Raw genomic sequence first — 12,532 nt, 5'->3', positions numbered from 1 at the left:
AGTTAGTGGTGCAAATTGAATTGAAGGATTTTGGCGGGTTAGGGTTATTTAACCCTGGGTTTCTGGGAATTTCTTCTTGTCTGGTTGACGACCCAACTTTGACCTTAATTAAACATGCCTCAACACACAACACTGAATTTAAAAAAGAAAGAAAAAGAGTTCAATGCATGCACCATCTTTAAAAACCAATCCAACTGTAAAAAGCCAGGGAACAGAGGAAGGGACATTTAGTGTGTGTGTGTGTGTGTGTGTGTGTGTGTGTGTGTGTGTGTGTGTGTGTGTGTGTGTGTGTGTGTGTGTGTGTGTGTGTGTGTGTGAGAGAGAGAGAGATCATGTGATGAAGGAGTGAGCATTGCTTGCTGGGTAGTGATGTGGATGTGACACACACAAAATTCACAAAATCACACACACACACACACACACACACACACACACACACACACACACACACACACACACACACACACACACACACACACACACACACACACACACACACACACACACACACACACACACACACACACACACACACACACACACACACACACACACACACACACACACACACACACTCCTCACACCGTCTCCTGACTGCTGCTGGTACCGGAACCTGAACGAGGCTTGGGGCGGGGAAACAACTTCCAGTGTTCAGCTGGCTCCTGTAGAGGAGGGCAGCATCGATGCCACTTGGACCTGTTCTCCTTCCCAGGCCTCCTGCGATGAGACGATGAGAGGATGGCCGAGCAGCGGCGCGGGGACCACGGAGGGTTGACGGATGCTGCTGCGGCGGCTCACCGGGATGAGCAGCAGCATCACAACATGATGAATTCACCGGAGGAAGCGGGAGCGATCGAGGCTCTCTCTCTGGAAGAGATACTGAGGCTTTACAGTCAGCCCATCAACGAGGAGCAAGCATGGGCTATGTGTTATCAGTGCTGCAGGACGCTGGCGAAGGAGCACCGGGACAGGAGGAGCTCCTCCGCCGCCGCCGGTGCATCATCCGCGGCTTCGATGAGGATCTCCGGAGCGGGGGATGTAAGGATACAGAAAGACGGCTCTGTGAGGGTGGATCAACAGGGCTGTGAAGGTAAGATATTATATAAGACTGGGCGTGCGTATCTAGGCCAGGCCATCACTTGCATTTCAAATAGAGGTGTTGTGATTCAATGTGTAAAATACCTAGATAGGCTACACCACGGCAGGACATGTGAGGCTATAATCCCCAATTGGAATAGTTTAGAATACCACAGAGCAATACTAGCCTAAATAAAATAGGAAGGCAGACACTTATATTCATCCCCATGTGTGGAGGCTCTGCTTTCCCTGATCAGCTGCTTTATTTGTATAGGCCTACCTCAATATTAATGTGCAGCTTTACACATGACCTGCTCACATCAACAAAGAGACCCCTGCTGCTCCCACTGAAGGCACGTGTGTGCATCATGTGGTTCCATGTCCTGTTAAGGAGCCTCTCATATACTGTTTGCCACCTCGTATTAGATCAGGGTGTTCATTCCACTTCATCTGATTACAGCCTGTGATTATAAGCTGAAATATGCAGGGGCACTGATGGGGACCGATGCCTGTAATATGTGTAAACAGAAAGTGATGCATTGTATCTTTATGGTTTGATACAGCTGCTCCTAACTATGTGCCCATGGTTATTACAGCTATGTAATTTATGAGGTGCTATACAAATGGAGAATTATAGCCATGCTGAAGTTAGTGCCACCCTGAATGGATCCAAGAAAGTGAGAGGAGACATACAGCCGAGCATGCCAAATGAAAAATCACTGCAATATTCTGGAAATATCTCTTTGGGGGTTTTACACCGTGTCCATGCAGAGCGTTTATAGTGACTTTATTGAACGTTAACATTTTTTTAACATTTTTTCTGTGGTATTTGTCTTACATCCTACAGATCTTTTTGAACAAGGTATTAAGCTGAAAACAAAACAGATGACACTGCCATGTCCATGTGGTGTGTGGCCACAGGGTGTGTCTCTGAACATGCTCATACAACACACACGTTACATGTCATTCAAACAGAGGCCTGGCATGTTATGCTGTGATCACATGCAGTCGGACTAAATGCCTATCTCTATCCATCTCTGTCTCTGATTAATGGACTATACCTTAGGGCCAGAGGGATGTGCTCTTCAATCGCAACACACACACACACACACACACACACACACACACACACACACACACACACACACACACACACACACACACACACACACACACACACACACACACACACACACACACACACACACACACACACACACACACACACACACACACACACACACACACACACACACACACACACACACACACACACACACACACACACACACACACACACACACACACACACACACATACCATGTATACATCACCTCAGGGGACATTACATTGACTTACATGCATTTCCTGGAGACTTATCCTAACCTTAACCATAACCAACACACGCCTAACCCTAACCCTTACCCTAACCCTAAACCTAACCAAGTCTTCACCCTAAAATTAATGATTCCCCTCATGGGGACCTCCATTGTGTCCCCATAAGGGAGGCGAGTCCCCACACGTGACTGTGTAAACAGATTTAGGTCCCCACAAGTAGAGTAATGCTAGTCCACACACACACACACACACACACACACACACACACACACACACACACACACACACACACACACACACACACACACACACACACACACACACACACACACACACACACACACACACACACACACACACACACACACACACACACACACACACACACACACATACACGCACACACACACACCATTCTGAACACGGCCTAGTCAAAATGTTGGCCTTTGATTCAATAAAGATATGAGACGCTTTGTTTCATAAACTTCTATGAGCAATAGTGAGAGGCACAGCTGTGATGAAGAGCTGCCTGCTGCCTGTAGGTATGTTATATGCTCACAATGAATGGGCTATTTTTAGGAGCATGGAAGCAACCATTGGAGAGGGGGGGTCTAGGCATTTACTCCTCCGTTACTCAAGTAATGTCATCATGCAACATCTGTTAAGAATGTTTGCAGTCAAAAATGGCATTTGGCATATGCAATGTTCATGAATGTCATGTTTTGTTTCTGTTAATATTGCGTCAGTAATTATGTTAATATTTTACAAATTGACATTTCCTTCACATCATACACCATATTTATACGCACTTAGTCTTTTCATGAAGTAGATAATGTGGAGCACATTATCCTATACGGACTGTGACATGTACCAATACTTGTATTTATGTATTTTAAACATATATCCGTTCATTTTAGCTGACAATTTCATTTGATCATACATTTATTTTAGCTATGTATTTCTGCTTGCTGGATAATCATATACTTAAAAAACCACCACGCTAGCTGCATCAATATTTTGAGACATTTCTTAGGAAAGCAGAATATTATCTCTATTAGATAAGATAAAATAAGATGAGTTAAGATAAGATCAGAGCAGATAATCCTTTCAGGTGTTCAAATAGGAATAGGCATTACGATTGAAACATAGGATAGCTGAGTTCACACAAGGAAAAATACAAAACATTAAAGAAAATATAAATAACAACATTTTATAAACCTACAATGATAGAATTAGGTAAAGCTATGTCCTGTGATTATAGGTTGTGTTAATAGAATAGGCCATAAGCAGCAAGGAATGATCAGTTAGCTTATCAGCTAAAGCAATCCATATGGTACATCGTTAAAGAGGCATGGTAGGCTTTTTTGGGGTTACCCTTTCCTGTAGTGTGTTGTATATGTTTGTGTGCATGTAAATGGTCTGCAAAGGCTAAAATCCCAAAGTTCCCTCCAGAGGGAGTTTCTCTCCCACACTCCCATATTCTTGACCTTTCTTTAGATTTCTTTTCTTTAGGTTTTGCAACTTCAACCACCCACATGTTTTCATTTTGCAGGGTCTTTTGCTCATCTAATGTCCACTTCTCTGTGCTAGTCAGCATGGGCTCTCAATCGCCCTGATGCACAAAGTCATTCATGTCAATAATAAGATGAGTCTGTGGCAAACGTTTTTAAGGATTTAGGACGTTTGAAGTTATCATCTGCTAAATTGACTTGTGAAATCCAGACAAGATTAGGTTTAGCCCTTGCCTCCCTCGACAGGATTCTTTCTCGTGCAGTTTATCTGGGCTACCTGACACTTTGTATTATATCTGAATACACCCTGAAAGCAGGACACTTTAAATAACCCCTATAAATATTTTTCTCATGCCTTACTGGATTTTCTTCATGTTATCCTCCCCAAGTGTTCGAGAACTAAGGAGAACACCCATTCCTTTATCTGCCCTATTTGTTTGTAGTACACACTCATTGTGTATTGGCAGTGTGGACCTGCTGATGCAAGTTTAGTTCATGACATAATGTGATACTATACAAAACAGCCATTTGTTAGGAGGGTCATCTGTTTGTTCATGATGCAGTGCAGATGTAGCCTGGAGTAACATTTAAGTGGGTCTTCTTTTTGAAAGGAAGTACTTTCATGGAACACGGCTTCCTGGAAGGAGGTTTGTCCTCAGCGATCACATGCTGCTTAAAAGTAATTATAAATGACACTGAGCTTTCATTAAAACTGGTCTAGTTAAAGGAATGGAGCCAGAGCTCAGATGAATTTCACTGGTATTGTTTAATGAGAAAGAGAATATGTAATCACTGATAAGTTAGCTATAAGCTACAAAGATTCTTAACCACAGAGCAAACTGTCAGACAGAAAAAAAATTGCCTTTTTAAAATTCCACCATCCTTTAAACATGAACTAGTAATATAAGCATTTATGAAGTAATGCAGTTATCTTCTATTCTATTCTTACAGTCATTTACATTTATTTAACCAAAACCAACTATGAATTGATCGTATTAACAGTAATTTGTTGTCCAAAACCGTTAACAGAACAGAGCATGTCGACATGCTCTTTTATCGCCATGAGATCAATATTGAGTGAATCTCACATTCACCATCATGCGTACTGAAAATACTCAGTGTCACACCAAATGTGTTGTAATCCTCAGCTGAAAATAGTCCCTAACGAATGCTCAGTTTCTTTCTGTTTTTGAGTGTCCAGCTGTTGAATAACTGACTCCTTTACTGAAAACAGTTCCTCAAGATTCACTGTTTGAGTAGGAATGAATAGACTTGGGGCTTATGGAAAGTTTACGATGGTCAGACTGTATTATTAAGTGGAGTAACGGATTGTTAGCTTATAGTTTATTACTTTATAGTTTGTTCACGTTCCAACATTATCATAGGTTCATGATGATGATTCTCATTAAAACACTGACATATTTTACTGTAAGAATACGACATCAATACCAAATAGACTGTAATGGAACAGTGTTATTGTGTGTGTGTGTGTGTGTGTGTGTGTGTGTGTGTGTGTGTGTGTGTGTGTGTGTGTGTGTGTGTGTGTGTGTGTGTGTGTGTGTGTGTGTGTGTGTGTGTGTGAGCTGCTTTATGCTAAGACTTACATGTGCTGCTTATCCTAACAATGCTTTCTTGTTTCCCTGCAGGTAAATTCAACCCTTGCACAACAACAGAGGTGAGTCACTCCCTATGGTCACTCCACTGTACTACTGCTGTATTTATTGAGTTTTAGCACCAAATGCTTACAGAGGTTTGATCCATCTTTTTTCTGACATATTTACCATAAATGCAATGGGCCCATTAAGTCTTGAATTACCATGGTTTTATTTTTTTCTTACTGTGCTTTGTCAATGTTTACATCATAAACAAGAGAAATAAATATGTAGATAATTGGTTTTGGCCACAAATGAGTTTGGGTGTAACGAGTTTCGAAACCTAGTTTGGAATGCTGTTGTTGATTACCTCGAACACCTCCAGAGTACCACAGGCCTGTACTACCAAGCCGGATTTTCGCTTAGCGAGCTAACTTCAGGGAAAACTCTGGGTTTCCGGTCCTACGACACTGGTTCACTTCTTAGCGGGCTAGATCTCCATGGTAACTTATGCTGAACGGCTAACCTGCTCCGGAGCAAGAGATAAGAGATCAACTCTGCGCCTGCTGACCAATCAGAGCTCAGTGTGCGGAGTTTAAAGCTATCAAGTCGTATTACAGGAGAAAGGAAATACAGAAAAACTGCCGTTGCAGGAAAGACGGCCGGCAAAAATCACCGACTGTGTGAACGTGAAAATTAATAGAATATCACCTCCCATCTTCAGAGCAATCTGACTATTATAACATTAGCGTTAAGAAAGCTTACTTACATATCTGCCACAACATAAGTAACCGGATCAAAGTAACACTACGTACAGTCCGGGGTAGGGCTGCACGATATTGAAAAAAACTGACATTGCGATTCCCCCCCCCCCCCCCCCTGCGATATATATTGCGATATGAAAACATACAGGAATTGAAGAAAATACCGTTTTTTTCCCCGCGAACCATCCTTTCTTGAACGTTAATGCTATACAATTGGTATTTTTTTTTAACTATATTTAACCGGATGAAGGATTTTAGTCACGGACGTCTGGATCTGCAACAAACTGAGCTAGCTCGGTTAGCACCGCCGAACTGCCCTGGAGAAACACCTGAAACTACTTTATTCAGTGTTTTTACCTTTAATCACCGGGCCCATTTGCTTTGGAGATTTGATTGTGATTGGTGGTTTGCTGTGCATGCAGAGCCTGCATGTCACTCACTCAAGTACCCCTGACTTGTGGTTGAAACTGTCATAAGCCATGTGTGGGTGTGTGATGTGTTAATCCTCATGCCTGAAATGCAGCAGCTGTGGGTACACTGCTGCTAAACTAATACCTTTAATAATGGAAGAAGTGTAAATGCTTTTTTAAATAGGCAATTGGTTTAGCAGGGAGCTTCAGACTAAACATTGCATGGATAACAACTTTAGCAGCAAAACAAACACCAGACAATCCAAGTTGTTGATGGAGCGATAATGTCCTGCACCACCATCAACATTACTAAATCACTTCTCTAGCAAGCTCACAAACCAATGATGAAAGGATAATACTTTACATCAATAGTTGCATATTTGGGGATTTGAGCTTGTAACTTTCTTGCCGAGAGTTAGATTAAAAGACGAAAAGACCAATACCAAAAGTGTACACTAAGCTAAAGACATGAGGAAATTAGCTTAGATAGCATATAGACTGGAAGAAAATACACCTATTAACTCCTGTTAGCTTCTAAAATGCCTATAAGGTGTATTTTTGAACCTTTAATTAAAAAGCTGAGTACCAAGTAGATGTTAAGTCCCTTTGATTGGCAGGGTGTGGCTACACATTCTGACACATACGCAGGTCTCAATAAGAAGCTTTATTCAACATGGCGCTACACATCGCTATATTCCTTATATTCTTCACAATTTAATCCTCCATTATATTTTACTGATGCTAATAGCGCCAAGCCAACATATAATACATTCTGATATACTGTCATGGTGAACCATATAGAGACAGAAATGAAACCGACTCTTATCGACACTCATTATGTCCATAAAGGACCACCAATCAAAAAGTCCTGTGCTCACTGTCTGCTAACTTTGTTAATCAAAGAAAGGCTGCATACATTTGATCTTTTTCCTTCAATGTTTTGTTCGATATGCTTTTCCTTACTTTCCTTCCCCACCATTCTCTGAATGTGCTAGCTTTCCCCATCTTTGCTGAGCAAGGGTTTTGTGTGAAAGGATTTTAAGAAGGGGGGTTGAATGAAACAGGTGAAGTATGGATAAACAATGCGTATTTGAGCATTAAAGCATCCAAACAGGTTCAGTAAAATGCTGTGTAGTGTGTGTACAGTAAGACATAGTAGTTTACAATGGCTGCTAGTTCCATTTTAAAATCACTATGGCAAGACAAAGGAGAAATCTGTCAGTACAGAAGCCCATTCCCCATTCCCTGGCATGTGTCCCAGCCCTCCTCTCCCTGTTTGTCTTCACCCCCTCATTTCCTCCCCCCGCCCCTCAGCCCCCAGCTGGCAGGGCCTCCTGTTTGATGGCAGCTCTGGGATCAGTTCAGACCTAATTAAAGGGCTGTGTAAAACGGTCACACTCTTTCTAGCTGTGCTATCATCAATCAAGTGCTGGTAATTGTTGTGCTAATAGTTTATATGTTTTACAGTGTGCAGGGATTAGCTTCTCTAATTTAGAATTTTCTGAGTATTTTGCTGGATGTTGCAGATGGGTTAATTTAAAGGGGGCCTATTATGCTCTTTGGGGTTATTCTCTTCAATGTAGTTTATACAGGTTTTTGTGCATGTAAATGGTCTGCAAAGGCTAGAATCCCCAAATTCCCAGCTCCTGAGGGAGTTTCTCTCCCACACTGTCCTCCATTGGGCTCCTTTGTTTTTTCTTTCCTAACATATTGTCATCCCTATGTAACAATTGTGCTTCTATTGCTAGCGCTCAAACACATTGTTCATGATAGGCTAATTGGGGACATCTCTGAGTGGTTGACCAATCACAACAGAGCCGGCCAGCTAACCAATCAGAGCAGACTGTGCTCTGGTTTCAGACAGAGGGTGAAAAGTGGTGCTGCAGCACAGGCAGTATGAGAGCTTTTTGAACATTGAAGCATGAAGACATGTCACAGTAAATACAAATATGTACACTTACAATTAGCAGAATAGGGCCCCTATAAAATCTGCGTAGACATGGTTTCCGTCTGAAAGCATTTTGTATCTGAGTTGTTGCACATTGACTGAGGGTCTCTTACAGTTCATTAGAGACAGTGTGCACTCATTTTCAGGGGGCTCTGGAGATGCACTGTGTAATAAGGCTGTGATAACAGATGGGCAGGGAATAGCTCAAGCACACACACGGCTCCCTGTAGAGCAAGAGAATGTGAAACTGTATAGACAAATCTCCACTAAGCAGCTTTGCACTGGAAATGAGTTCTCACAATGCAGTGTGTTACAGACTGGCTGACAACACTACTGGAGAGTTGGAGCTGCTTGATGCTCTGCAGCGTTAAATCCTGCAGCAGAGGCATTCTGCTGTACTGTAGCATACAGAGTGGAATTAGCCCAAAGCTGGAGGAACTGGAACACATGTGTAGTCATAGCTGACACACGTTATGTGCACGTGGCTTCCAAACAGCGTGAACTCCAGCAAATGATGCGGCTGGGGATGTCAGATGATGCTGTTTTCCTCAGATCAAATCCAAGCTCCTGGCAAGGCTCTATTTACAGTTATCATGATAACCAAGTCGACACTAATCTCAGTTATGTGCAATACTATCGTTATATACCATTTCACTTTTAAAATGCTGCTTCTTATTATTTACCAATACATACATGTGTACTTATTTGCCTTCATTTTTATGTTAGATTGAAGAGGACATATTCTGCTCATTGTCAGGTTCATATCAGTATTTTGTTCCTCTCCTGTGACATGTCTCCACGCTTTAATGTTCAAACAGCTCTTTATTTGTCTCACACTGCCTGTGCTGCAGCACCTCTATTCACCCTCTGCCTGAAACCAGACCTCAGTCTGATCTGATTGGTTAGCTGGCTGGCTCTGTTGTGATTGGTCGACAGCTTAGAGATGTCCAGCCCCTTAGTCTTTCATGTACAATGTGTTGGAGGGTTGACCAATGGATACTCAAGTGTTACATAGTGATGTCATTATGTTGCAGTTGTAAACAAAGGAGTCCAGTGGAGGAGTTTCAGGCGTGGGGGGAGGAGTGTGGGAGAGAAGCTCCCTCTGGAGGGAACACAGGGATTTTAGCATGTGCCGACCATTTACATGCACCAAAAGCTATATAACACACTACAGGAAAGGCAACACTGTTTTACTGCTTTTCTCCATATTAATACGTTAGCTTATTATTATTATTATTATTATTATTATTATTTTTTGCCTTTTATCCGCACTGTTGCCTTTTCTGTAACGGTGTAAATGTTCCATCCACGGGACCAAGAAAGGATGTCTGATTCTGATGGCATTATGTGCAGCCAAAGGAGTCTCCAAAAATCAAATAGATAAAAAGAGACCTTAATAGAACCATATTTAATTTTTTTAATCAGTCCAGCACCTTTGGTAGTCTAATGGTTTTTTTAACCAAACATTTCCCACTCTTTATATGCTCCATTTAGCAAGGAATTAGTTGTTGACCCCTGTAGCCATGCCAGTTAGACCCTCCTGATCCCGTGATGCAGGATAACCTACTGTGGATTATGCTTCATCACACCCCCTCTGTCAATGTTTAACTGGGCGTGCTCCATGCTCCCCTAATATCTGAGCTTTGAAGTCGAGGAAGGGATTAGAGGTTAGCGTCAGATTTAGTGTTTAACATAAACAGAAAGTGATGTCAGGACATATCAAAGTGTATGGTTGGAATTGCATTTGCTTTATGCTTTGTGTGTTCATGATAAAAAGAGAAATAGCATATTAAAGGGAGGAGATGTAAAGTAAAGATATATGTGCTTTGGCTCAGTATTTCCTTTGTTCTGTATGAGAGGTTGTTTCCACTTCCAGACGAACCCAAGCACCGCGCTCATTCATGACAGTGAGAGGTCAGGCGTAAGAGTCTGAGACAGGAATCTGCTTGACGTTTGTTTGTGCAGGAGTACAAATAACTCACACTTGACTCTAATATCATCAATTATAAAGTCGACAGATTTATTTTTACTATAATCCCATTGACACAGCAACGAGTATTTTTCCATCATTTTGTGTGTTTCCTCCTGTTCTTCATCTGATTCAATGATAAAAGTGTCTAATTAGAAGAATGGTCATAACAGATACAGTATGAATTTGATATAACACAGCATATGCTTCTTTATCCGTATTGGAGAATAATACTTTAGCCTTCTTTGCGCTTTTCCCAATTCAATGGTGCTCTGCATGCCCTCTAAACACAAAATGTCACATAGCTCAACATCGACATTACTATATTGAATACTAGTATTTGTATAATGTCGGGTACAGATATTCATGAATCCTGGTAACTTTGGTCATCCTCTGTCTTTCATGTAGCGTTGCTCTGAAGTTAAAATGTTTCCCCTTCGGATTCAAATATATCAGAATCTATAAGATGGATTGCCCTGAAATGTAGAAATGTATGCCATCAGGATATTTAGTCCAAAAGTATGGTGCCCGCCAACGGGCTACAACGGCCCAAAACACATCTATTAGGAGAAACATGATGCACTTTCAAAAATGGTGCACATAGAAAGAAAAACGTTTGCCAAACACATGACATCAACATCATCAATTAAACGATGCAAGAAGCTCAAAACACAAAGTAAACGGGGACACTAAACAGAGATGCACACAGCTGGGACCGGAGCGCTGGTTCACGCTCGAGGATTATATGTTATTTTTGTTATATATCTTTTGTATATTACATGTGTTTTGGCACATTTGTGATTTTTTTATTTGCATTGATTTTAAAACTGCAACACATTTCTCCAAATGGAAATATTTAGGGCCGTTGTATAATGTTTGCACCTCTCAGCCACCGTACATCACCATTATCAAGACAACATTTAACTTTACATTTTAGTATTTTTCAATACTGTGCTTTATGATAAAATACCTTCCCATCAGCCACAGCTGTGCCTTGTCCGTTTGCAAATGTTTCCATTTGGCATTATTGTTTTGATTTTTAGTCAGAGTATGTCTTGATTTATGGAGCTGGAGTTAATACTGGTCATGCATCACTTCTATTTAAGAGGGAGAGACTATGCTCATGCTCATTAGTGACACATTTAGAAATCCAGGATGTGTTGTTAAGAATTCAAATGAAATGGAACCAGATGACACTGAGCCAGATTGAAGGCTCTTATTTTCATACATGTGCAATACATAATAGCCTACAGGTCAAATAAAGTGTAAAAGGACATGAATTAATATAGAGAAAATGCATTTCATTGTAATTGTATTTTAAATAAAATTATTCTCAGCTTACTTTCACTGCTATGCTATAAATTCAGTGAACTCACTAAGGAGTAAATCAATGTTATACATCCCCACATGCTGGTAATCCTCTGCTGGTTGCTAACAGTGATCGATGGTAGGCTTTGGCATGCAGTCTCTTAGCATTAAGTTAGCATTTAATTAGCACAATTGGCTCTGGTGTTTGGTGTGTGAGAATCATACAAAGCTACATGACTAAAACTAATGAGTTTCACAGTCTAACAGCTGCGGTCTTTGTCTGACTCCACTCAAAATGCAAAGCAGACGATAACGTCCTGACCTTCCCTCAGACAGTGCTCTTATGAGCTTGTTTTTCCCTCACTGAGTTAACAACAAATGAATGAACAATTTTAGAATGGATATAACTTCCAAGTCTTTTAGCAGAATAACTTATGGGTTCCTGTTTCAAGATTTTCCATAACTTCCTGTTTAATATCACTTATAATACACTAATATGATATATTTAGGGGTTCTTTTGATGGGAGCCATAGAGTGTTGTGCAGCTATCCAGGAGCTGTATGCTCTGATAGTTTGATAGTTGGATTAAAGACACATTGAGATAAACATGAAACA

At 41.1% G+C, this 12,532-nt stretch overlaps 1 protein-coding gene across 2 annotated transcripts in view; it reads left to right on the top strand.

The window, feature by feature from the left end:
- The first annotated feature begins 576 nt into the window (after window positions 1-576).
- Window positions 577-12,532, top strand: part of spire1b (spire-type actin nucleation factor 1b) — a 49,252-nt gene continuing 37,296 nt past the window's right edge. For both annotated transcript variants that reach the window (XM_034103467.2, XM_034103466.2), the window contains exons 1-2: window positions 577-1,090; window positions 5,573-5,601. In XM_034103467.2, coding sequence (XP_033959358.1) covers window positions 739-1,090; window positions 5,573-5,601 — 381 coding nt within the window. In that variant the 5' untranslated portion in view covers window positions 577-738. The remainder of the gene's footprint in view (window positions 1,091-5,572; window positions 5,602-12,532) is intronic.

This window comes from Pseudochaenichthys georgianus, chromosome 16 (assembly GCF_902827115.2).
Source record: "Pseudochaenichthys georgianus chromosome 16, fPseGeo1.2, whole genome shotgun sequence".
NCBI lineage: Eukaryota > Metazoa > Chordata > Actinopteri > Perciformes > Channichthyidae > Pseudochaenichthys > Pseudochaenichthys georgianus.
This window is presented reverse-complemented; position numbering and strand designations above follow the sequence as displayed.